Here is a 26,409-nt window from a genome sequence, read left to right as displayed (position 1 = left end):
TGGGTGGCGTTGTGTTCCTATCTTGCTAGTTGTTTGGCATAGGGTGTCCAGCACTGTAGCTTGCTGGTCGTTGAGTGAAGCTGGGTGCTGGTGTTGAGATGGAGATCTCTGGAAGATTTTCGCCGTTTGATATTATGTGGAGCTGGGAGGTCTCTTGTGGACCAGTGTCCTGAAGTTGGCTCTCCCACCTCAGAGGCACAGCACTGACTCCTGGCTCCTCAATTTGGGATGATTTGTTGTCTATTCATGTATTCCAGAGATGCAGGGTACATCAAGTTGATTGTGGAGCTTTAATCCGCTGCTTCTGAGGCTGCTGGGAGAGGTTTCCCTTTCTCTTCTTTGTTCTCACAGCTCCTGGGTCTCAGCTGGATTTGGCCCCGCCTCTGCGTGTAGGTCACCGGAGGGCGTCTGTTCTTCACTCAGACAGGACAGGGTTAAAGGAGCAGCCTCTTCGGGGACTCTGGCTCACTCAGGCCGGGCGGGAGGGAGGGGCACGGAGTGCGGGGCGAGCCTGCAGCGGCAGAGGTCGGCGTGACGTTGCACCAGCCCGAGGCGCGCCGTGCGTTCTCCCAGGGAAGCCGCCACTGGATCCGGGGATCCCGGCAGTGGCGGGCTGCACAGGCTCCCGGAAGGGCGGTGTGGACAGTGACCTGCGCTCGCACACAGGCTTCTTGGCGGCGGCAGCAGCAGCCCCAGCGTCCCATGCCCGTCACTGGGCTCCGCGCTTTCAGTCGTGACTCGCGCCCGTCTGTGGAGCCCCTTTAAGCAGCGCTCTTAATCCCCTCTCCTCGCGCACCAGGAAACCAAGAGGGAAGAAAAAGTCTCTTGCCTCTTCGGCAGCTCCAGAGTTTTCCCGGACTCCCTGCCGGCTAGCTGTGGCACATTAGCCCCCTTCAGGCTGAGTTCTCGCCGCCAGCCCCAGTCCTCTCCCTGCGCTCTGACCGAAGCCCGAGCCTCAGCTTCCAGCGCCGCCCGCCGTGGCGGGCGAGCAGACAAGCCTCTCGGGCGGGTGGGTGCCGCTCGGCACCGCTCCTCTGTGCGGAAATCTCTCCGCTTTGCCCTACCCAGGTATGTGGGGAGTTTCTTGCCTTTTGGGAGGTCTGGGGTCTTCTGCCAGCGTTCAGTAGGTGTTCTGTAGGAGTTGTTCCACGTGTAGCTGTATTTCTGGTGTATCCGTGGGGAGGAAGGTGATCTCCGCATCTTACTCTTCCGCCATCTTACCCGGAAGTCCTCAAAAAAAAAAAAATTCTTGAGTTGAGGAGATCACTAAATGTGATATGGGATCCTGGAACAGAAAGGATATTAAGGAAAAACTGAGAAAAGTATGGACTTTAATAATAATAATGTATCAATATTGGTCCATTAATTCTGAGTAATGTACCCTATCAATGTAAGATCTTAATAAGAGAAACTGGTGTGGGGTCTATGGGAATTCTTTGTACTGTCTGCCCAATTATTCTATAAATCTAAACCGGTTCTAAAAAGTAAAGTCGAGGGAATTCCCTGGAGGTCCAGTGGTTAGGACTCCATGCTTCCACTGCAGGGGGCCCAGGTTCGATCCCTGGTTGGGGAACTAAGATCCCGCGTGCCTCTGGGCCAAAAAAAAAAAAAAAAAAAAGTGAAAAAAGATAAAAATAAAAAGTAAAGTCTATCAAAACAACAACAACAGTAACAAACTTTTTGTGTTTCACCTGAAAGCTGGACAGGATTTAGAGTGGAAGGCAGACGACAACAGCTGAGCAGACAAGGGCACGTGCGGAAGAGCAGTCACGTGGGGAGGACAGCCTGGCGTTGGGGGCCCTGGGGACCCACTCCCCCTCCATCCTGGGCCACTGCTGCTGCCCCCAGACCAGAATGTCAGCGCAGTGCGAGAAGCGGCTCTTGCGTCTGGTCCAGCTGGGAGGCGGTGCAGGGCAGCGGGTGGGTTAGGAACGAATCAATGGATGCTGCCTGGGCTGCCTGCTCCCCCAGCAGCAAACACAGACTGTCCCACCCTCGTCTGACTCACCATCAGCAGGAGCCCTTCATACAGGAGAGAAGAGAATTTAAACAGACTCAGTCTGGTGAAAACAGCCCAGAGATCTGGGTGATTTGGGGAAAGGAACTTCAGCTCTCTGGGCCCCAGCTTCCCCACCTACAGACGGGGGCACACATTTTAGCCTTCTTGGTTCGTGTCATTAGGAAGTGGTGAGAAGCCCGTGAGGCTGAGGCCTGAGCATTTGCTCTGGTGACTCAGGGTAAATGCTCCGGGGCTGCCTAGGACAGCACTCCCTGCACAAACTGTCCTTGCTAGGAAGGGCCGTCAGACCTCGCCCCTGCTGTCCCTTACCCCTTCTCTATTTCCTGGATCTCTGGGGCTCTTCCGTGTCCTTGAACAGCATCCCACGTGCGTCTGGGGCCTGATGCTGTTTCCCTTGCCTGGAACACGCTTCACCCTTCCGCAGCCCCTCCCCTCCCTCCCAGATCACCCCCAGCACAGGGTGGCCAAGACCTCACACCCTTGGGCAGGGGCTCCTGTGCTCGCCGCTTCATCACTGTTTACCCCTATTCCTGCCGGACTCCGATCTCCACGGGAGCAGGGGCGTGTCTGTCTTATTCACACTGTGTCCTCAGAACCCCGTGTGTGTCTAGTGGCACCAACACACTAGGCACTGAACACTTCTCAGTGAATTCAGAAAGGAACAAACAAGTGCATAGATGTGATCCATGGAAGCCCCTGGCCAGTGGGTGCTGGGGGAGCAGCCAAAGCTGCCGACACCTGCCCAGACACCCCAGCGTTCTGGCATTCCATTTCAACTCTGAGACTGTATGCCAGGCTCTTTAGAGTTTCCTAAAGGGTCCCTGTGGCCATCCCAAAAGACCGTCTGCCTTGACTGTGCTGGAGCAGAATTTCCTGGGAGTTAGCAAACCACTTTGTTAGGGGCTCTTGACTGAGAACAGTGGGTCTCAGGCTTTGAGCTCTGCACCAGGTCACCTGAAGTCACACAGCCTGCTGGGCCCACCCCGGGGTTTCTGATTCAGCAGGTCTGGGGAGGGGCAAGACACTGCGTCTCTGACAAGTTCCCAAGGGATTCAGCTGGTCTAGGGACCCACTTTGAGAACCGCTCTTCTCCAGGCCTCTAGGGCAGCACAGAGTAGACTCCCCTGCGGCGTTCTCTCCTCACTGGAAGAACCACTGCTTTTCCTGTTAAGTGGAGACAGAAGATTGTTTGGGTGCTGTTCATCAGAGGTAAAGGGGCCCTTGCCGATCTTTTGTCTAGAATCCAGAATTCTTACCTGTGTTGCTGTCTAAAAGTTCTAAATTATTAGAATCTCATAATGGCTCAGACAGCTGGCTTGTCTTCCTACATAAAAATTAAATATCCAAAATCAAGACTGATTTTGTGTTGACCCGGCCGTGTTGTGCTCATTCATTTATTCACCCGAAGATGCTTGCGGAGCACAGGACCACACCCTTTAATGCTTTCGTGTACGTTAACTGCACGTGAACCTTCCAAGGGCCTTGCTTGTAAGAAAGGAGATTGACGGCTTCCCTGGTGGCGCAGTGGTTGAGAGTCCACCTGCCGATGCAGGGGACACGGGTTCGTGCCCCGGTCCGGGAAGATCCCACATGCCGCGGAGCGGCTGGGCCCGTGAGCCATGGCCGCTGAGCCTGCGCGTCCGGAGCCTAAACAAAACAAAAGGAAAGGAGTTTGAGCGCATCTCGGAGGACAGATGACCAGCTCTGCCCCCTGGCCGTTTGCAGACCAGCACTGGGCCTGGGTGTCCTGACTGCAGTCCTGGGGTGGTCCTCCCACTGCCACCTCCACTCACACTCCTGTGAACGGTCTCCTGGTTCCTTCATTTACGCAAACACCTCCTGTGTCCCAGACCCTGTGCTGGAAGCTAGATATTAGATGATGATAAAAATACTGGCAGACTCATGTTGAAACTTGCTTTCCTTTCCTCCCAGGCTGCAGGTTTGCTAGATAAGCAACCATTTTGTGAGCTGCTGAGACCTCAACTGGCACTGGCTAAGAGAGAGCCAAGAAAAGTAGTAACTCTTACAAAGAATCTGTTTTATTCCCTCAGAGACGATTGATTTTTTTTTTTTTTTTTTTGCGGTACGCGGGCCTCTCACTGTTGTTGGCCTTTCCCGTTGCGGAGCACAGGCTCCAGACGCGCAGGCTCAGTGGCCATGGCTCACGGGCCCAGCCGCTCCGCGGCATGTGGGATCTTCCCGGACCGGGGCACGAACCCGTGTCCCCTGCACCGGCAGGCGGACTCTCAACCACTGCGCCACCAGGGAAGCCCCGAGATGATTGATTTTTAAATTCTTCTAGAAGAAGGTGTGGCAGATAGACAGACTCTGTATCTCTTAAGATATATACTATATAGTATTTACAGATTAAATTATAGGATGTCTGGAATTTGCTTTAAAATAATGCAGCACTGAAAGAAATCAAAGATCTAAGTATGGAGAGATAGTCCACAGATTGGAGGACACAACAGAGTAAAGATGTCAGTTACCTCCAAATCAATACATGGGTTTAACACAATTTCTACCAAAATCCCAGCAAGGTTTTTTTGTGACTATAGACAAGATTATTCTAATATTTATAGAGAAAGGCAAAGGAACAAGAATCGCTAAAATAGTTCTAAAAAAGAGGAATAAAGAGGAACCACTCCACCAAATTTCAAGAATTATTATACAACTGTAGAAAACAAGATTGTGTGATATTGGAGAAGAACAAACAAGTAAATTAATGGATCAAATTGAGAACCCAGAAATAGTGCCAAGAAGTATAACCGAACAATTTTTAAAACAGCTTTTTTGAGATATAAACCACATACCATACAACTCACCCATGTACAGTACAAAAATGCAAATTTTTTTGTATGTTGTTAATTTTTTAAACTGTGATAAAATGTGTTTTAAAATTTGCCATTTTATACGTATAATTCAGTGGCATTATTTTCATAATGTATGCAACCATCACCACTATATGTGGCCGAATTTTTTCATCACTCCCAGTTCCATTAAGCAATAACTCCCTGTTCCCCTCTCCCTACAGCCCCTGGTAACCACTAATCTATTTTCTGTCCCTAAGAACTTGCCTATTCTAGGTACCTTATATAAATGGGATCATACAATATGTATCCTTTAGTGTCTGGCTCATTTCACTTAGCATAGTATTTTCAAGGTTCGACCATGTTTAGTGTGTATCAGAACATCATTCCTTTTTATGACTGAATAATATTTCACTGTATGTAAATACCACATTTTGTTTTTCCATTTATCTGTTTGATGGACATTTGGGTTATTTCCACCTTTTGGTTATTATGAGTAATGCTGCCATGAACATTGGTGTACTAATATCTGTTTGAGTCCCTGATTTCACTTCTTTTGTGTACATACCTAGAAGTGTAATTGCTAGATCTTATGGTAATTCTATGTTTTGCTTTTTGAGGACCTGCCAAACTCTTTTCCACAGCAGCTGCCTTGTATATCTTTTCTGAAGAAATGTCTACCCAAGACATTTGCCCGTTTTTTTAATGAGTTTGTTGTAGTTGCTGTTGTTCTTGAATTGTAGGAGTTCTTTATATATTTCTAGATATTAGTCCCTTATCGGATATATGATTTGCAAATACTTTCTCCCATTCAGTGGGCTGCCTTTTCATTTTCTTGAAAGTATCCTATGATGCACAAAACTTTAAGATTTTGACGTAGTCCAGTTTAGCTATTTATTTTTCTTTTGTTTCCTGTGCTTTTGGTGTCATATACAAGAAATAATTTCCACATCCAATGTCATAAAACCTTTCCCCTGTTTTCTTCAAAGAATCTTACAGTTTTAGCTCTTATGTTTAGGTCTTTGATCCATTCTGAGTTAATTTTTGTATACGGCATTAGGTAAGGACCTAACTTCATTATTTTGCATGTGGGTATCCAGTTTCCCAACACTATTTATTGAAAAGACTGTCTTTTCCCCCATGACTATCTTGGCACCTTTGTCAAAAATCAACTGACCATTTATGTGAGGGTTTATTTCTGGGGTGTCTATTTTATTCTATTAGACCAATAGAATATATGTCTGTCCTTGTACCAGTATCACACTGTTTTGATAACTGTGGCTTTGTAGCAAGTTTTGAAGTCAGGTAATGTGAGCCCTCCAGCTTAGTTTTTTCAAGATAATTTTGAATATTCAGGGTTCCTTGAGATTCCATATGAATTTTAGAATAAGTTTTTCTATTTCTATAAAAATGCCATTGGGATTTTGATAGGGATTGCATTGAATCTGTAGATTGCTTTGAGTATTATTGTCATCTTAACAATATTAAATCTATTAACCCAAGAACATGGGATGTCTTTCCATTTATTTAGGTTTTCTTTTTATATCTTTCAGCAATGTTGGAATTTTCAGTGTACAAATCTTTTGCCTCCTTGGTTAAAGTTATTCCTAAGTATTTTATTATTTTCAATGCTACTGTAATGGAATATAAAATATTTTTGTTTTCAAATTGTTCATTGCAAGTATATAGAAATAAAACTGATTTTTGTGTGTTGATTTATATCCCCCAACTTTGCTGGATTTATTTATAAACTCTAACAATCTATTGTGGATCTTCAGAGTTTTCTACATATAAGATTGTGTCATCTACAAACAGAAATAATTTTACCTTTTCCTTTCCAAGTTGGATGACTTTTATTTCTTTTTCTTGCCTAATTGGCCAGAACTTCCAATACTGTGTTGAATAGAAGTGGTGAAAGTAGGCATCCTTGTCTTTTCCCTAATCTCAAGGAAAAAGCTTTCAGTTTCTCACCATTAAGTATGATGTTAGCTGTGAGTTTTTCATATATGGCCTTTATCATATTGAGGACATTCCCTTCTATTCCTAGTTTGTGTGTTTTTATCATGAAATAGTGTCAAATTTTGTCAATGCTCTCTCTGCATCAATTGAGATGATCATGTAGGGTTTTTCCCTTCGTTCTATTACTGTTGTATATTACATTGAATGATTTTCATATGTTGAACCATTCTTGTATTCCAGAAATAAATCCTAATCAGTCAAGATATATAATCCTTTTAATATGCTGTTGAATTCAGTTTACTAGTAGTTTACTGGTATACTAATCCTTTGTTTAGAATTTTTGCATGTATATTTATGAAAGATATTTGTCTTCAGTTTTCTTTTTTTATAGTGTTTTGTCTGGCTTTAATGAGTTAGGAAGTATTTCTTCCTCTTCAGTATTTTGGAAGATGTGAGAAAGATTAATGTTAGTTGTTATTTAAATGTTTGGTAGAATTCATTAGTGAAGCCATAAAATCTTGGGCTTTTCTCTGTTGGGAAGTTTGTGATTCAATTTCCCCGGTAATTATAGGTCTATTCAGATTTTCTATTTCTCCTTGAGTCAGTTTTAGTACATGTGTTTTTCTAAGAATTTACTCATATAATCTAGTTTATCTAATTTGTCGGTGTATAACAGTCCAGTTGATAGTATTTTCTTATAATTATTTTTATTTCTGTAAAATTGATAGTAATGTCCCCACTTGGCTAACTGATTTTTGACAAAAGTGCAGAAACAATTCAGTAGAGGAAAGATAGTTTTTTTTTTAGAAATAGTGCTGGAACAACTGGACATCCATAGGCAATAAAAATGAAGCTTGACCTAAATCTCACATTTTATACAAAAAACCTCAAAATGAATCATAGGTTTAAGTGTAAAAGGTAAAATTATAAAGGTTTTAGAGGAAAAAACATAAATGAAAATCTTTTGGAACTAAGATTTGGTGAAGAGTTCTAAGATGTGACTCCAAAAGCATCACCCATAAAAGGAAAATTTGATAAATTGAACTTCATCAAAATTTAAAATTTTGCTCTGTGAAATCCTTGTTAAGAGGATGAAAAGATAAGCAACAGACTGAGAGACAATACATGCAAACCACATATCTGACAAAGGACTCATATCTAGAATATATACAGAACTTTCAAATCTCAACATTAAAACAATAAACAATAGAAATAGAAAATAGGCAAAAAACATGAAGAAATACCTCACCAGAGAAGACATATGAATGGTAAATAGGCACATGAAAAGATGTTCCACAGCACCTGCCTTTTGGGAAATGCAAATTAAGACCAAGATGCAATACTATTATACACCTATCAGAATGTCTAAAATATAAAATAGCGACAATACCAGATGCTGGTAAGGATGCTGAGAAACTGAATCTTTCATACATTGTGGTGCGAATGTACAATGGCACATCCACTCTGGAAAACAGTTTGGCCGTTTCTTAAAAAACTAAACATTCAACTGTCATATGACTCAGCAGTTGCACTCCTGGGCAATCACATTTATCCCAGAGAAATGAAAACTTATGTCCACCCAAAAAACTGTACATAAAAGTTCCTAGTAGCTTTATTTGTAACAGCCTAAAATTGGAAACCACCCGGATGTCCTTCAATGGGTGAATGTTTAAAAAAATGTGCACATTTATTACATGGAATACTAGTAAGCAATAAAAAGGAATGAAGTAAAAATACAAGCAACCACTTGGATGGATCTCAAGGGCATTTGCCTGAGTGAAAAAAGTCAACCTCAAAAGCTTACATACTGATTGCCGTGGAGGTTACACAAATCTACACAGGTGATAAAATGACATAGAACCATTTACATGTCTTGTACCAAGGGCAGTTTCCTGGAGTCATATGAAATGTAATCATTGGGGAAAACTAGGTGAAGGGGACACAGGACCTCTCTGCAGTAGAGTCAGAACACCCTATACTGTATAGTTATTTCAAAATAAAAAGATTTTTTAATGCCTTAGAGGAAAAGGTATGACAGACAACTTTCGATAGACTATATCTGTTTTAGATACGTGCTATGGTTACACTTTTTTAGAAAAGAGTCCTCATCTTGGGACTTCCCTGGTGGCACAGTGGTTAAAGAATCCGCCTGCCAATGCAGCGGACACGGGTTTGATCCCTGGTCCAGGAAGATCCCACATGCTGCAGAACAACTTATCCTGTGCGCCACAACTACTGAGCCTGCGCTCTAGAGCCCGCGAGCCACGACTACTGAAGCCCGCGCACCTAGAGCCCGTGCTCTGCAACAAGAGAAGTCACTGCAATGAGAAGACCACGCACTGCAATGAAGAGTAGCCCCTGCTCGCCACAACTAGAGAAAGCCCGCACACAGCAATGAAGACCCAAACAACGCAGGCAAAAATAAAATTTAAAAAAAAATTTTTTTAAAGAGACAAGACACGCCACAAACAGGGAGATGATACTTGTGGCACAGATGGGTATCCAGAATAGAGGGGGAAAGTGTATGTATATAAACTATACATACATAGAAATATATTTTTACATTAATGATTACATTAAAAATAAACACTCAATAGACAGACACTTCACATTAAAGGAAATACAGGGTTTGCCTGGTGGCGCAGTGGTTGAGAGTCCGCCTGCCGATGCAGGGGACACGGGTTTGTGCCCCGGTCCGGGAAGATCCCACATGCCGCGGAGCGGCTGGGCCCGTGAGCCATGGCCGCTGAGACTGCGCGTCCGGAGCCTGTGCTCCGCAGCAGGAGAGGCCGCGACAGTGAGAGGCCCGCGTACCGCAAAAAAAAAAAAAAAAAAGAAAAAGGAAATAGAAATAACCCATAAACATAGAAGATAAGATGTTCAACACATTTAGTAAGCAGGAATTTTAAATTAAAACTGCACTAAGGTCCCATTTCATACCTCTCGGCCTGTCAGAAATGAAACTGACAACGCTCATCCCAAGAGTTGGGAGGATGTAGAGTTGGAAACATCCCTACACACTGTCTGAAGTCTAAGTTGGTAGGATAGCTTAGGGGACAGTTTGGCATACCCAGGACCCAGGGATGCCATACCTAGGTGTCTATACCCAGGAGCATGAATTCACTCCACAGGTAATGGTTTCATCCAAGAGGGCGCACATCTTAGCTATTACAATGGTTTGTGATCCTCCAAAGAGCAACAGGACTTTAAAATATATAGTATATTCGTGGTATTAAAATTTCATTGGGGTCAATAGGAAAACAATGTATAAAAGGCTCTTTGGGCAGGGGCGGTAATGAAAAAGAGGCTGGGAAACTCTGGGAGAAAGTCTGCGACCTATGCCCAGGCGGCACGGGGGTGTGTCTGCAGCACCATCATTGGTACCAGCAACAGCATGGGAAACACCCGGTGTTCTGCAGCAGTGCAGTGCACCTGCAAAACTGCAACTACTCACAAGATGCAAGACTGTGCATCGGGGAGACTGAATCATCACAACTACAGGAGCTGTTGAGTAAAAAAGCCAATCAGAGAAGAAAAGTTACTGGATGGTTCCATTTATATGAGGTCAAACCGTGCAAAACTCAACAGAAATAAATGCTAATACAGAGACAGCCTGGGTATAATTTACAGAAAGCTTGAAGTATTGGATATCTCTGAAGGAGAGAGAGGGGAATGGGATTGGAGTAGGACATACAGGAGGTTGAATTCTAAGATTCTGGTATTTTCTACAACAGGATGATAAGTGCCACAGGTGTTCCTTTTATTAATTTTCAAACAATATTTGCATGTATATACTGTATATTTCTTTGGAGATATATATATATATGTTTAATAAGAAGTTGTTAGCATTTTTAAGGGCCTTATGCCATGTATGAGGGATGGTAAAGTATACTATGTATACCTGACACATTGGTAAGTGGTTTTGAATTGAATTCAACGGGAGGGGACTCGAGTGTCATGCCACGGCCCATAGTTGTGTGTCCTTCTTTACAGAGCTGGTGGGGACTGAATGGCAGGTGATTTACAGTGATGTGTGAAAGTCGACCAGTGCACTTTTTCAACCAGACTGTGTTTTTGCAGCAAGAATGGTGCGAGAACCTGGCCCCCCAGACCCTCTCCCTCCTCTTACAGAAGGAGCGTTTATCCCGGAAAGGCTCATTTCCTTCTCCGCGTGTCCCCTCCCTCGCTCCTCTTCAGCAGCTGCTCTCTCTCTCCTTCCAGCCCTCCCTGATGGAGCTCTGGACACGGCTCTCCGTGCGGACGAGGCAGGCAGTGAGGAGGACCTGTACGAGGACGTTCACAGCTCCAGCCACCACTACAGCCACCCTGGAGGGGGCGGCGAGCAGCTGGCCATCAACGAGGTAGGGTCAGGGCTGCATGGGTGAAGGGATGGCGCTGGAACGCACGGCCTGGCCATCGGGGTGACTTCAGCACACTCATGCAGGCCTGGATGTCCACAGTCTGTGTTCCAAGCAGATGACAGTGGCACCGGCGTGCACTCCACACAGTTTCAGCCTGTGGCTCTCACTTTAGAATGTGGGGTCCACGAGCAGAGCTTGTCAAATCCAGGACCCTCCCCTCTGCCCTCAAGGGGCCTAGAAGGAACCCAGCATAGCAGGTGTGGTACCCAGGACCTGTGATGTAACTCCTGTGCCGCCGTCCTGGATGGAAGAAGCTCTGCTTGGCAGGAGGGAGGCCGGGGCTTAGCCCCTGACCTCTCAACCAGTTGCCTGGGCAGGACCTGGGCAAGGCACGTGGTTTCTTCCCTATTGACTCCAAGAGCTCAGAGAGTATTGCTGTTGCTATGACAACTGTGTAGTATATGTTACCACTTTTTACTGTTCCTACCTAAGCAGAAGAAATCAGCACGAAACTTTATCTAGGCAAAACTGGTCCCCATGCCAAGTCCTCCTTTTGTATTCTCCAAGGAAGGAGAAACTTCGAGACCTGGACACTCCTCTGTTTTTCTCACTCATACTTCTATTTTCGCCCGTCTTCTTTTTCACTTAATTTGGAGAAGGCTGTTGAACATAATGTGGTAGGTAACTGGCACGAGCGCATGTCCATAACAGCACCACATTCTCCTCTTGGCCATGATATAAATGTATTTCTGCTCCATTAAAACGAGAATCGGACCGCCCACGATCTTGCAGAAGATTTTCCCCTCACGAGGAGATCAGTGTACAGAACAGTTAGCTTCTGACGTTTCTGGAGCCCTTTGGGAGTGTGGTGTCCTCATTACTTACCTGACAGTCACCAGTGCACCAGCGCTTCTCACAGGCCCGGCTCTGAACGATGATTTAAAATAGCCATTAAATAGTGATTTCATCAAAATCCATGACGCATAAGGAATAAACATCCAAATAAGTTGGTTTTTCCAATATACGAAGCCTTTCCTTAAGTGCTCCTCATAAACCATTTTGAATGCAAGGGGCTCCAAAATGATGTCATCTGAGCAGAATTCACGGAGAATGGTTTGCTTTTTCTTGAAGATTCAGCCGCCCTCAGTCTTGGGGCCCGGCCATGGTGGGAGGCCGTGTGGGGCAGGGGGAGAGTCTCTCACACCTGGGTGGGAGCTCCTCCCTGCCAGCGACCAGGTGTCGAGATCTGAGCAGGTAGTCCTCTGAGTGCTGAGCTGTAAAATAGGATGACCGTACAGTTACAGGCGGACAGACAAACGTAAGTAACGTGGCACGCGGTGGGTTCTCGACCTCCAGTGACGAGGATGGTAATGAGGAAGGAATAGTAACATAAAGCTTTCCGGGACCCTGGAGAGGTGTGGGGTCATCTGATTGGCCATCAGTGCTGCGTTGTTAGAGCTCTTGTGTCTGCTTTTTATAGCTGTTCATCTCCTACCTGGCAGTGGAATCTGGTGCATCACCTCATGCTGCTGGTGGGGGGGTGCCTTTCTGGCCCTTAAAAAATTGTCCATTCTAAGATGCTTTGCATGAGGAAAGCCAAGAGCCAGGAGTCCTCTAGAAGAACAAAGAGGCTCTGGCCAAGGGCAGTGAAGGCAATTTAGACCATGAATTGTATAGGACCTATTTTAGCTGCTTCGAGAATTTGTTTCCTGTTTGGTTCAAAGGTCCTGCCTGGTATTTGAGGTTGCCGAGTGGACAGCGTGGTGGTGTTGTACCTGTGTTTACAGCCCTCAGTGCTCCCAGGGTGCTGGTCTTCCCTGGACCCTGGGCGAGCGCCCGGGGTGGGGTGAGGATGCAGCATGCCACAGAGGGGGACGGCCGGGCCAGGCAGCACAGCCCCTCCAGTGATACAAGGCTGACATGGGGCAGGGGCTGGGCTGCTGGCTAGTGGAGGACCTGCTGCAGGTCATTCCCGTCTCGGGCCTCTGTTTCCTCTGTGTTGGGTGAATGAGGCCCCTGGGCCCCACCAGCATGTAGGAGAGTCACCGTGCCCAAGTGTACTGGGTACCCGGGAAAGGCTGTATTCATTATGATTCCTTGGCGGCATTAAATAGATTCACCTTATCAGGAACTCCAAAGAGACATAAGAGGTGATTCTCCGACGACAGGCTGGTTCCCCCAGCCTTGTGAGAGCAGCACGTCCTGCTCTGCAGGCCCGGCCCCTCTGGCACGCACAGCTCGTGCATGTGAGGCGAGAAGGCTTACTGGGGCTCAGTGTCGGTTTCAGGCTTGGAGAAAATAGAAGCAACACGTGTCAGAGAGAAGTCCACACTAAATCGCATCTGGCTTGCTCTAAACTCACACGTGCACTTGTATTTTCTAAGAATACGTTGGCGTCATGTTCTAAATTGGGACACTGTCTTGTTCCTGGTGATCTAAGGAGGGATCGCTCTTCAATTTCCTAAGCAGGAGGCAACCGAAACCACACCTGGCCTGAAGAGCAGGCGATGCAGGGGGGCAGCGAAGCCCTTTTGTGTCCTGGGTACGTGAGGAGCGTGCGTGGGTGACCACGTGAAGATCTGAGTGTGAGGTGTGCGCATGTGTGTTGCATGCATGTGACACACATTTACTGAGTGTGTAGTGTGCGTCGGGCAGTGTCTCAGGTCTGGGACTGAGCTGTGCAGAGGACGTCGTCCTGCCTTCCGGGAGCTGACCGCCGGGGTGACGGCAGGCACTGCACGTCTGTGTGGGCACCTGGCCTCGTCTGCATGTGCCCCAATGGAAGGAGAAGGGGGCGCAGTGTCTTGTTCATCCTGTATCCCTGGCCCCTAACTTGTGCCTCGTGCCTTGTGACTGTCCAGTTCCTGCAGCATGAGTTAACGTCAGGGCCCAGAAGTGTCCCCTCTCCTTTCAGTATTGTCCCCGCCAGATGCCCCTGACCTGGGTCCAGGCCTGGGCCTGTCTGCCCAATTCCTCACCCCCCTCCCACCCTCTCCCTGCCTTCCACAGCTCCAGCCATGCTCTGCTGAGCTGGCGTCACCCCTGAGGTCAGGCCTGAGGACATTCTTAGCCCAGGGATTGTTTTTCTGAAGACTTGAGGGCTGAAAGTAGGCAGTGTCTTTGGAAGACATTGTTCTTTTTTCTTTTTAACCCCCCACCACCCCAAGTTGTGAGATGGGACCGGCTCCCAGCCAGCAGGCCTGGGGTCTCCTGGCGCCCAGCCACCGCCCTGCAGATTGCAGTCTCCCCTCCGGGCCAGGCCAAGCTGTGCTGGAGGACGGCACGCATGTGGAGCTGGGCTTCCCCTCAGCTCCGCCCACTTCGTGCACGGAGCTGAGGGCCTTCGAATGTCCAGCCCCCCTCCAAACACCTGTGTGTAGACCTGCTCCAGGAGGGCAAGGGGCCACTGAGGGCAGCTCCTGGATCCTCCTGTGGAGAGAAGATGACACCCAGCCTAGAGGGCAGACAGAATAAAGCTTGTCCTCCAACCTGGGGCTTAAAGCGTAAAAGGAGCTTTGCCAATAACTAGTCCAGCACAGCAGGTGGGAAGCAGGACTGGCCCGGCCCACCAGGCCGTGGGGTCACCAAGGACAGAAAACAGTCTGGCCACCCACCTACTCCCAGCACTTGTTGGTGGAGCATTTAGAGAACACCGCAGGATGCCAGGCTGGCTTGTGACCACCCCCTCCTGGAGGCAGTCTGACCCTCTCTCCAGGAGTTTCTGCCTTCCCCAGTGCCTGTGACCTTGGCTATCTGTCCCCACACCTGACCTGGCTCTTGCACCCCCTCCCCGGCCCCAGGGAGGAGCCCAGTACTGGTCAGGGCTCCAGACCCCTCACGCGCGCCCTGAGCTGGGTGACAAACGGACGTAGGTCTCCGAGAGACGGGGCAGGAGCAGCTCGAGACCCCGGCGCCAGGCCTGCAAGTGTCCATGGCCAGCAGCCCGGAGCAGCCTTCCGTCCGATGGCTCTGCAACCACAGGAGCACAATGACTCAAGTCAGGGGTCCGAGCCACACCCCACCAGAGGCGTCACACAGTCTTACCAGTGCTGGGATTTGGGGCGGTAGGGAGTCCCCACAATCCTCGCGAGAGCTTGAAGGGAGAAAATCTTGAGCCGGTTTTTTGAAGAACTGGGCAGGAAAAGAAGACTCTTTCCCCCAACTAGACAGATAGGCCCAGCTGAGCCTTCAGATCTGAGGGGGGCAGACAGCCTCTCTGGACACATCCCAACCCTCCTCTGCCACACACACAGGTACCCACCTGCGCACATACATCCCAGCATCCACTTGCACTCTTCAGCAGGATGGTGACGTCCACAGGTACCCTCGTCTCCACTCACTCACATGCATGTAGAGCTGGCACACACACACAGAGCCTGAACATACAGCCACCCACAAGGGAACACCCAGCCTCTGCACGTAATCGCTCCATGGGCTTCTCCTGCCCCAGGAGCCGCAGAGCTGAGCGTGGAGCCTGGAAACCTCTGCCCACTTCTGAGCTGCTTTTCAGTCTCCTCGGCCCCCCCAGCTGCTGTCTCCTGACACATCAGAGGGGCTCGGTGACTGTGGATGGAGTGACAGGCTTGCACATGCGCTCTGAGCCCTGCAAGGTTAAGGTTGCAAGCTCTGTCTGGAAGGCAGTAGAAACTCCCAGGTACCTGACATGGGGTTTCTTTCAAAAGCTGAACCACGTGCAGAAGAATGAAGTTGGACCCTCAATAATCAACTCAAAATGGCATTAAAGACTCAAATGTAAGACCTGAAACCATTAACCTACTAGAAGAAAACAGGGGAAAAGCTTCTTGGCATTGTTCTGGGCTGTGATTTTTGTATAGGACACATTTGAAAAGCACAGGCAGCAAAAGCAAAAATAGACAAGTGGGATTGCATCAAACTAAAAAGCTTTGCACAGTAAAAGAAACCATCAACAGAGTGAAAAGGCAACCTATGGGGTGGGAAAATATATTTGCAAACCATATATCTGATAAAGGGTTAATATCCAAAAGCTCTAAGGCACTCACAACTCAATAGAAAAAAAAAAAAAGAACCCAAAAAACAAACCAGAAATAATAATAATAATAACCCAATAAAAAAATGGGCAAAGAGGGCTTCCCTGGTGGCGCAGTGGTTGAGAGTCCGCCTGCCGATGCAGGGGACACGGGTTCGTGCCCCGGTCCGGGAGGATCCCACATGCCACCAAGCGGCTGGGCCTGTGAGCCATGGCCGCTGAGCCTGCACGTCCAGAGCCTGTGCTCCGCAACGGGAGAGGCCACAGCAGTGAGAGGCCCGCGTACCGCAAAAAAAAAAAAAAAAATGGGCAAAGAGACCTGAATAGACATCTCTTAAAAGAAAATGCTCAACGTTACTGGACATTCAAATATCAGTTGAAGGCAAACCAAAACCATAATGAGACACTACCTCACACCTTACAATGGCTATTATTAAAAAGACAAAAGATAAGTGTTCATGAGGATGTGGGAAAAGGAAACCCTTACACACTGTTGCTGGGAATGTAAACTGGTGCAACCACTTTGGACAACAGTGTGGAAGTGCCTCAGAAAATTTCAAATAGAACTATTATACGCTCCAGCAATCCCATTTCTGGGTGTATATCCAAAGGAAATGAAATCAGGATCTTGAAGAGATATTTGCACTCCCATGTTCACTGCAGCATTATTCACGATAGTCAAGATATGGAAACACCGAAGTGTCCGTCAACGGATGAATGGATGAAGGAAAATGTGGTATATATATTATTCAACCTTAAAAAAGAAGGAAATCCTGCCCTTTGCAACAAGGTGGATGAACCTAGAGGACATTATGCTAAGTGACACAGAAAGACAAATACTGCATGATTGCACTTATATGTGTAATCTAAAAGTCAAACTCACAGAATCTGAGAGAGTGGCTGCCAGGGGCTGGGAGAGAGAGAAACGGGAAGATGTTGGTCAAAGGGTACAAAGTTTTAATTATGCAAGATGAATAAGTTCTGGGGATCTCACGTACAGGGTGGGGAGTATTGTTAACAATACTGTATTGTGCTTGAAATTTGTTGAGTGGTTAGTTCTCAAAGTGGTCTCACCACACAGACAAAATGGTAACTCTGTGAGGAGATGGAAATGGTCATCCAGCCACCACAGTGGCTTGATTGTGGTGGTCATTTTACAGTGACTTGATACAATCAAATATCAAGTCGTACGCCTTAAATATATACAATTTTTGTCAATCATACCTCAGTGAAACTGGGGAGGGAGGGTTAGCGGCTGAAGAAGCCAGCTGCTTTCCCATAGGAACAAAATGCCGCTCTGATGGGCAAGGTCAGTAGGAGAGGTCCCGAGTCAGGGCCTTTCTGGAGCATCTCAGCAAGGATCCGCGCCCGTCTGTCCAGAGTTCAAATTCCTGGGCGAGTTTATGACAGAGCAAATCGACCTTTCAGAGCTGCATTTACTCGTCTGTGCTGTCGGGGCCAAGGGCAGCCCTTGGTGTTAGGACTCAGAACCCCTGGCCCCCGGAACCCCAAGCGCCACCGTGGTCACCACCGTGGTCATCTATGCGCCCGGCCCGCGCGGAGCCAGGACCGCGGAGACCCCTCGGGAGGAGGCGCCCCGGGCCGAACGCGGCGCAGGAGGGAACCGCCCGGCCCGGCTCGGCCCCGCCCCCAGCCCTGCCCCCCGCTGGCGGCCGGGTCGCTGGGCCGGGTCTTGGGGGACGCGGCGCGCGCGGCGAGGGAGAAGCTCCGGCCCGGGGAGCGCGGCGGCTCCGCCCCCGCTCTGGGCGCTCCGGCAGCCCCGCGGCCGCCCTGTCGCGGCGGGATCCCGGGGCGCGCGGAGCCGGGAGGCTGGGCGCCATGGCCAGGGCCCCGCAGTCCCGGCACCGCCCAGCGCCGCCCGGGAGCGTCCTGCGCGCCCTCCTGCGCTGCAACCTGCCCCCCGGCGCCCAGCGCGTGGTGGTCTTCGCCGTGCTGGCGCTGCTCGTGCTCATCAATGTCGTGCTGATATTCCTGCTGGCCTTCCGCTGACCACCGGGGTGAGTGGCGCCGGCGTGAGCCCCCTCCGCCGCTGCGCGTCTTTCCTGCCGCCCGGCTCCGGCTGTGGCCGCCCCAGCCCCCAGCTGCCCGAGGCGGGGCCCCGCGAGCCCCGCACCGCCCCACGAGGGGAGGCCCACCCCTCAAACCCGTGCGCTGGGGCCCGTCTGTGTGCGCGTCCCCCGGGGCACGGCCGGGTGGGTGACTCAGGGGCGCGGTGACATATGTGCCATGGGGTCCTTAACGTCTGTCGTGTGTGTGTGTGTGTGTGTGTGTGTGTGTGTGTGTGTGTGTGTGTGTGTGTGTGTGTGTGTGAGTGAGTGTGACTAAGGGTGCAGATGCAGCTGTGGCCGCGGCTGTCTGGTTGTCAGGGAACCTTGCGCATGTGACCACCGTGTGAGCGGATCTGGACATGCCTTTCTGTGCGGGTTGAGAGGTGTCTGAGGATGAGTGGGCTCCTCTGCTTATGCTGCCTGCAGTTGCTTTTCCCACTTTAGGTGTTAGATAAGTGGTCTCCGTCAGTGTGCCCCCACTGCAGGCACGGCCGCCCCCCACCCTGCCCCTTGCAGGTGGGCACCCCTGGGCTGCGTGCGCGGAGGCCCGTGGGATCTGCGTCGTGTTCCCAGACGGTCGGCGTGGACTCCTCCACCAGCGTGCATGTGTGAGGCAGCTGGGAGGTGGGGCAGGGTGGGGAGGGTGCTGGGTGGTCATCAGGGGCGCTTTCAGGCAGAGCCTGGCTTCCCCAGCCCTGTCAAACTCTCAGAGGCACAAGAGGGGATCCAGCACCCTGTCCCTGGCTTGTCTTCGTCCTGAAATTGCCCCCCGCCGTCCGGGACAGTCCCCCACCTGCCTCTACATAAGCACCCCATACATACCTCAGAGCCAGCGTATGCCCCCCACTGCCAGGCCAGGAGGGAGCCCGGAACCCTCGCCCCTGGGCCTGCCCAGCCTGAGTTTTGGCTTCAGTGCAGCTGCACCTCAGACAGAGTGCCAGGAAGGGCCTCTGTCCAAAAACCCACCCATCACCGGCCCTGGCAGCCTCCGGGCTGTCCTGAAAGTAGAATGCGTCTCTTACCTCTTGGAGCTACATCTTTTCTTAGTGACGTCACATAAATGGTTAACGTCATAGCTGTATCTTGTCTGAGCACCTCCTATTTGTGGATCTACACGGGAGCTTGGTGACCCAGGTAGAGCACACTGTTACTCTGGGTTCTGATGGGGACCGAGGCACAGGGATATCAGGGGAGTTGCTCATGGCTGTGTGTCTATCAAGTCCCCTGTGCCCAGCAAGTCGCTGGGACAAAGAAGTGACAAAGGTCACCCTACCCTACCCCTTGCCATCAGGGGCTTCTAGGTGACTGGTCAGGATGGGTATGGGGGCTTGTCCATAAAGGTGTAAGGAATCCTGGTCTCTCTGGGAAGCCTGCCTCTTTGCCCCACACCTGGAGCCCTTCCCAAAGCTGAGCAGGAGACCACCTGCGGAGGACCCACACCTCTCCGCAAAGGCTGGCAGAATAAAGCGGGGGCAGGCAGGAGGCACTGGGCCATGCAAGCGGGGATTTTGCTCAGGGCTCATTTGAGGGAAGGTGGGGACAGGGGGAGATGCCTGACCTGATTAATATCATGTGGGACTAACCTGGGAAGGGAACTGGTCAGAAGCTGGGCTGTGTGGGGTGTGTCTGCAGTGCTTCCTCCCTGCCTGGGCTCTAGCAGTGGGGACTACCTCCATGCTGTCCTGGAGACTAGCGCATGCAGCTCGTGTGACCTGAGGATGGACGGCATCCGCCTGCGATCTAGCAGATTGTTCTCACGAGATCAGAGCGTAGCATCCCATTAGCCGGCCTGTGAATGTGCACTGGCAGGTGCTTGCAGGAACAGGGAGTCTCAGAACACCCACTTCCCCAGGATCAAAACTACAAAGCTTAATCAACCAGAAGTTTTGTTCCCTGCCAGATTCAAACCTCAGGTTACGAAAGCGGCTCCAGGGGTGAACCCTCCCCAGTCTCCGTAACTCAGTACTCAGAACATACAAGCCTTCCCAAATAGTCTCCATCCTGATGGGCCAACTCACCCTTGGTCCCTGTCCCTGTACGGGAATGTTCACCTGCAGCCACGTCCTCATTGGCTCAACTACACCACCTCTGAGCCACTCCGCTTCCTCTTGGTCTAGGGCCAGATCCTCTGAGGGCTGGGTGGCAGCCTGCTTGTGCCCATGTGCCGGCTGTGGGCCGCCCAGCCTGATGCCTGCTCCCGGGCTGCAGCTGGCCAGCTCTTCTCACGTGGCCTCGCTGAATCCTCTGGTCTCATCCTGGCCGCACTGCAGCCCGGAGGTTTCTCCCTGCAGAAGAGGACAAGCCCGTAGTAGGTCTTCTTAGCTGGGATGAGTACAGTGGTCTCTTGAGGAGGCCTGCAGCCCCCAGGATTAGCCCAGTGCTCTCTGCCCAGGGCCCCTGGGTGGGCCACGGGAATCTGCAGCCCTTGAACAGCTGCTGCTGTGAGGATGTGTACACATAAGCTGTGGATTATTCTGAAGAGTGGTTTCACCGGGGTTTGGCGCGGGTTTAAACCCAAGAAAACATGAAGAACCTCATGGTGGTTTGTGAACGTGCTTTCTCAGGCCCTATCCTGGAGGAAGGGCCCAGCCTGAGTGGGCTCCAGTACCCAAGCACACCCCCCCGCTTCTCACCCTGTCCCTTTGGGGTGCCGTGGAGACAAGTGACCCCCCAGAGGAGGGGGGTCAATTTCCTCCAGAGGAGGAAACAGCACAGAGGCCCTGCCTGGTGATGCCCCAAGGCCTTGACTGCTTAGCCAAAGAGCCAGCCCAGGTCTGTGACAATCAGAGCCGACAGCTGGTCCCAGTAGAGAGGGGCACGAACCTCACCTCCTGGGCAGCCCCCAGCCCACTGCTCCTCCTGCCCGAAGCTCACAGAGCCACTCGTCATTCACGGAGTAGACACTGAGCCCACGTTACACGAGCAGGAAGGAGTCAGCCCAGTGCAAACCGGAGCTCTGAGCACAAGGGCTGCCTGGGAGGGGAGCATCCGTCCTACCGCGATTTCTGATCATGCGGGAGGGAGGAACCACGCCAGTCATTTCCGGAGAGAGAAATTAATATAGAGACTTGTCAGCCAGGTATAAAGTGGGTGACTCAGTCACTAAGTGCTCAGGAGCAGCCCTGAGGTTCCTGTTACAGAGGTGGCAACTGCGAGATGTTCCTTCCTCTCTAGAGCTGGGGAATGAAGGAAATAGACTGGAATAATTACAACTGAGAATTCTGTGAGCTGGAGGCCTAGGACTCTGAGGAGGGGTTCTGCTCAGCTGGTGCCGAGGGGGTCGAGACTGGCTCTGCAAGCGTTCAAAAAAACACTGCAGACCGGATCCAGCTACTGCAGTGGCTGGGCACCAGCAGACCTGGGGGGGCGGTGTTTGCTGCTAATCAGGTGGTATACTGCAGGCCCACAGGAAGCCACCAGGAAGGAGCAAGCCCCCTCCCTCTCCAGTTCTCAGGTCCCCTCCGATGCCGCAGGGGACAGCCGGCACAAGCAGAGATGCAGCCGGCAGTGCCTCAGGCCAGCATCACGGAGCACAGCAGAGACACTGGGGGGAAGCTGAGAGGCAATAGTTTAATCACGGCCCAGGGGGGACGGGAGGAAGGTGTGCCCTGTGCACGGGAGGGAGCAGCATGCTCGCCCTCAGATTCTGCGGCTCCCCAGGATTCCAGCAATCCAGGATCAAGTTCACCGCCAGTCTAGACATGCCCTGGGCACAACAGCCCTGCCCCCCGAAGAGCGGCTGGCTCAGAGGGAGCCTCCGTCCGCCCCTCTGTGCCACGAGTCAGGATCCCCCCTTCCCAGGGGCGGGGGGCAGAGGGCAGGAGCCCCCTCACCCCCGTGACCTGCCCTCCCTGGTTCTCTCCACAGCTCATCAGCGATGGCAGTGTGGTCTGTGCTGAAGCACTCTGGGACCATGTCACCATGGATGACCAGGAACTGGGCTTCAACGCCGGGGACGTCATCGAAGTAATGGATGCCACCAACAGAGAGTGGTGGTGGGGCCGGGTCGCTGACGGCGAGGGCTGGTTTCCAGCAAGCTTTGTGCGGGTACGGCACTGGCCTGAGCTTCTCCTAGCCCCGTAAAGAGGCAGCTGGCTCTGCTCAGCGGTGCAAGCCTGAAACTGCTCTGGGGTCTGAGGTGCTGCGCGTGGACCTCCCACTCATAGCTGCGCTGGGACTGCAGGCTGGGGGCTGGGCGGACGGGTGGGTGTCGGGAAGCCCAGCCTGGGAATCGAGACACAGGTTTCCTCCTGCGCCACCAACTCCAACCCTGCCCCTGCCCCTCCCCCCTCCAGGAGTCCTCAGCGGCCAGAGAAGAACGGGTCAGAAATGTGGTCCCCTCTGGGCGCGGGTGGGCGGGGTGGGGGGGGTGTCTGCGTGTTAGAGCACAGCCGCCACAGCCAGCTGGGCTTCCCAGGCATCTCCAAAGCGCTGTGCAGACCATCTGCGCGGGGCATCTCAGTTCTAACTTTCCCAACAGTCCTGGGATCTGGGAGCCTGAGGAAACTGTGGCAGGGACAAGCTAAGTCTTTAACCCAAGAGATCACGGGAGCGAACCCAGACCTAAGGCAGCCTTTGGTCTCCAGGGAAGGAATCCAGGCGCAGCCTCCAAACCAGGCAGAGGGCCGTGGGTGGGGAGTGCTTCTCCTGCCCCAGACCTCCCGGAGGAACAGCGCTCTCTGCACCCGGAGCCTTTCCTAGTTACAGTCCCAGAGCTGGCAAGGCCACATCACCCGTCTGCTTCCTTCACAGCCCCTAGAGGGCCCAGTATGAGCAGGCGCTGGTTCCGAGCCCCTGTAGTGAGCCTGTGCCCGGTTCCGAGCACCATGCCTCGCGGAGCAGAATGTAAGGGGGAGGACGGGGGGCGGGGCGCCTTCGGACCCGGCGTCCCCTGTCCCTGCGGGCGCTGTGCGGGTGACGGGCGCTGTGCGGGTGACGGAGCGGCTTCCTGCCCCTGCGGTCCGGTGGGTCCTCCGAACCTCAGCTCCCCGCCGCCGCCGTCGTGTGGGATGCAGGGCGCTGACCCCCGAGGGACGCTGACCGGCCGCGTTGCCTGCAGCTGCGGGTGAACCAGGACGAGCCCGCGGACGACGCGGCGCTGGGGGCCGGGCGCAGCGGGGCCGGGGACGGCGGGGCCGAGGCGCAGAGCAGCAAGGACCAGATGCGGACCAACGTCATCAACGAGATCCTCAGCACCGAGCGGGACTACATCAGGCACCTGCGCGACATCTGCGAGGTGAGGCTCGCGGCAGGCGGGCTGGCGGGGCGGGGGCGGAGGGGACCCGCGGTGAGCCTGGCCGCCGCGCCCCCAGGGCTACCTCCGGCAGTGTCGCAAGCGCGTGGACATGTTCAGCGAGGAGCAGCTGCGAACCATCTTCGGGAACATCGAGGACATCTACCGGTGCCAGAAGGCCTTCGTGAAGGCGCTGGAACAAAAGTTCAACCGGGAGCGGCCACACCTGAGCGAGCTGGGCGCCTGCTTCCTGGAACACGTGAGCAGCCGCCCCGGGACCCCGCCCCCGAGGCCCTCCCCGTGTGCAGTAGCCCCTGACCCCCCGTCTCTGCTGGGGGCTCTCTGCCCTGCGCCACCCTCCCTGGCCCAGACCGCTGTCACCCTTCCACTCTGCTGTAGAAGTGTCTCTGCTTCTGGGGGTCCGGGTGGGGTGAGGTGGGCAAACCAAGCTGCAGAAGGCTCCTTGGAGCAGGCGGGCCTCGGCTTTGGCCCCGGAAAGGATCTGCTTGGCACAGAGGTGGGCTGGGCCGCCTGCTGAACACCCCAAGGGCTGTTCCTAGCGAATGCTGGGATTCCTCTTACCGTGAGCACACTGGAACTGAGGTTGGATTAGTTCTTACTTCCACTCTAAATGCCAGTTGACATTTAGCCCAGGTTCATTGGACTCGTCTGGGCTAGGTGGACTCCTTGTTCTTTTTTTCTTTTTTTTTAAAGAAGATGTTGGGGGTAGGAGTTTATTAATTAATTTTTTTGGCTGTGTTGGGTCTTCATTTCTGTACGAGGGCTTTCTCTAGTTGTGGCAAGCGGGGGCCACTCTTCATCGCGGTACGCAGGCCTCTCACTGTCGCGGCCTCTCTCGTTGCGGAGCACAGGCTCCAGACGCGCAGGCTCAGTAGCTGTGGCTCACGGGCCCAGCCGCTCCAGGATCCTCCCAGACCAGGGCCCGAACCCGTGTCCCCTGCATTAGCAGGCAGATTCTCAACGACTGCGCCACCGGGGAAGCCCCCTCCTTGTTTTTTTCCCTCTCCTGTGGCAGTCACGTGGGGCCGAGTAGAGGATACCTAGCTCAGCCCATCAAGGACAACCTGGGCTCCTTTCCGACTACTAGCAGTGGGGGGATGGGGAGGCCCTTCCACCCCTCTCCAGGGGCAGGAGGAAAGCTGAGGAGGGTGACCTCAGAAGCAGGTGGTGGGTCTGGGTACCTGAGTGAGTGTGGGAATTTGGGTCCCAAATTACTCATCAGGCAGAGTTGTGACAGGGGGATGGGAAACAGGGCGTGTCTAACAGGCACGCCGTCAGCCTTACCCGGTGGGGCTGTCACAGTAGCCTGCCAGGCAGCCAGCTGCCGCTACCCTGCTTTCCCACCCAAGTCCACGAAGTCCTAGGTCAGACCTAGGTCTCCCTCTGGCTCCAGGTAGAGGAAAGTTACACACAAAGACAGGCACAGTAGTCTCCCGTACAACACACGCGCAACGTGGATATACCTCTGTCACATGGTGTTGAGTAGAGTTTTGACAGCGGCTGTCTTCAGATGTGAGGCCAGAGCTTTGTGAGGAAGAAGCAAAACCCTGGGCTGAGGAGGAAGACAGCTCGGGAGGCACAGCCGTCGGGATCTCTCTTAATCTCCCTCGCTCTCCTTTTGGGCCGTGGTATCCCTTCCTTATCAGTATCATCGATTTTACCCAGAAACCTGGCATACTGTCCAAGTATCTGCTGAGGGCCCTGCAGAGAAAGCTAGGTGGCGACGGGCACGCGCATGCCTGAGTTTTCTGGGATCTTTCACGTCCCTGGGCACGGTTCTGCGTGGCTTGTGCCCAGAGACGTAGGTAGACAGAGCCTGGGCTCCCTGAGCTGCCTCCCTCCCCCGCCCCCTCCCCCACACTGCCCGTGGCCTGGGCGGGGGGGCGGGGGGGGGCAGGAGGCAGCCGTCCTCACCTCCAGCTGTGTTGCCCACAGCAAGCGGATTTCCAGATCTACTCCGAGTACTGCAACAACCACCCCAACGCCTGCGTGGAGCTCTCGCGCCTCGCCAAGCTCAGCAAGTACGTGTACTTCTTCGAGGCCTGCCGGCTGCTGCAGCAGATGATCGGCCTCTCCCTGGACGGCTTCCTGCTGACGCCCGTGCAGAAGATCTGCAAGTACCCGCTGCAGCTGGCCGAGCTGCTCAAGTACACGCACCCCCAGCACAGGTAGGAGGCTGCCGGGGGAGGTCCGGGGAGGCGTAGGGTGTGCTGGGCACTGCTGCGGGCGCTGGGGTGACGGCACAGACCGAAACGTACGATCCCAGCCTTCAGGAGCCGTCCTTGCCGTGAGGGGCTGGGCTGAGTGACGTTGAACAGGAGACTGCGTTCGGCTCTGTGCCTTGTTTATGGAGAAGATGGGGGTATGCACTTGACGGGGGGAGAAATGGCCCAAGGGCACAGCCCCAGAGGGAAACAGCTCCACGGGGGGGGGCTCCAGGAGGCTCCCAGCCCTTCTCTGCTCTTGATCTCATAAGCCCTCTTCCACCTCTGTTCCGCCCCAGGGATTTCAAGGACGTGGAAGCTGCCTTACATGCCATGAAGAACGTGGCCCAGCTCATCAACGAGCGGAAACGGAGACTTGAAAACATCGACAAGATCGCTCAGTGGCAGAGTTCCATAGAGGACTGGGAGGTGAGGGCCCAACACCCCCAGAAAATACCGTGGGGCTTGGCCTTGGCTCTAAAACCATAATCGCCCCTGAGAAACCTAGGAGGGCGCTGAAGCAGGGGACCGTGCTCCTGGGAGCCAGCAAACAGAAGCTAGTGTCAGGAGGGAGAGCTGGGGCTCTGCCGGGCCAGCCCGGCCCATGTCCGAGCCCCAGGCCGTGAGCGCTGCTCCCAGAGCAGGCCTGCTGGCCTCCCTCCTGGTGAAGAGCTCAGGGCACGTGTAAAATGCCACATGCTCCTCTCAGGGTGCAGCCAGCCAG

At 52.4% G+C, this 26,409-nt stretch overlaps 2 protein-coding genes across 3 annotated transcripts in view; both read left to right on the top strand.

The window, feature by feature from the left end:
• The window catches only part of ARHGEF4 (Rho guanine nucleotide exchange factor 4), a gene marked incomplete at its 5' end in the record, with an annotated part of 148,824 nt that overhangs the window by 117,714 nt on the left and 4,701 nt on the right, over positions 1-26,409 (top strand). The window contains 6 exons of the mRNA XM_081242521.1: positions 11,011-11,150; positions 22,095-22,274; positions 23,287-23,463; positions 23,540-23,719; positions 25,417-25,649; positions 25,985-26,114. Coding sequence (XP_081098647.1) covers positions 11,011-11,150; positions 22,095-22,274; positions 23,287-23,463; positions 23,540-23,719; positions 25,417-25,649; positions 25,985-26,114 — 1,040 coding nt within the window. The remainder of the gene's footprint in view (positions 1-11,010; positions 11,151-22,094; positions 22,275-23,286; positions 23,464-23,539; positions 23,720-25,416; positions 25,650-25,984; positions 26,115-26,409) is intronic.
• On the top strand, positions 17,838-22,169 carry SMIM39 (small integral membrane protein 39). Of its 2 annotated transcripts, XR_014016462.1 has the most exons (3): positions 17,838-18,176; positions 18,697-18,835; positions 22,095-22,104. XR_014016462.1 is itself a non-coding variant. In XM_081241967.1 (2 exons), the coding sequence occupies exon 1, from the start codon at positions 17,998-18,000 to the stop codon at positions 18,166-18,168; it is 171 nt and encodes a 56-aa protein (XP_081098093.1). In that variant the 5' UTR covers positions 17,838-17,997; the 3' UTR covers positions 18,169-18,176; positions 22,095-22,169. The 2 variants fall into 2 exon arrangements, 1 of the variants encoding a protein (XP_081098093.1); XM_081241967.1 differs by lacking the exon at positions 18,697-18,835 and having other exon boundaries at positions 22,095-22,169.

The sequence above is a fragment of the Mesoplodon bidens genome (genome assembly GCF_964165515.1).
Source record: "Mesoplodon bidens genome assembly, chromosome: 8".
Classification (NCBI taxonomy): domain Eukaryota; kingdom Metazoa; phylum Chordata; class Mammalia; order Artiodactyla; family Ziphiidae; genus Mesoplodon; species Mesoplodon bidens.
This window is presented reverse-complemented; position numbering and strand designations above follow the sequence as displayed.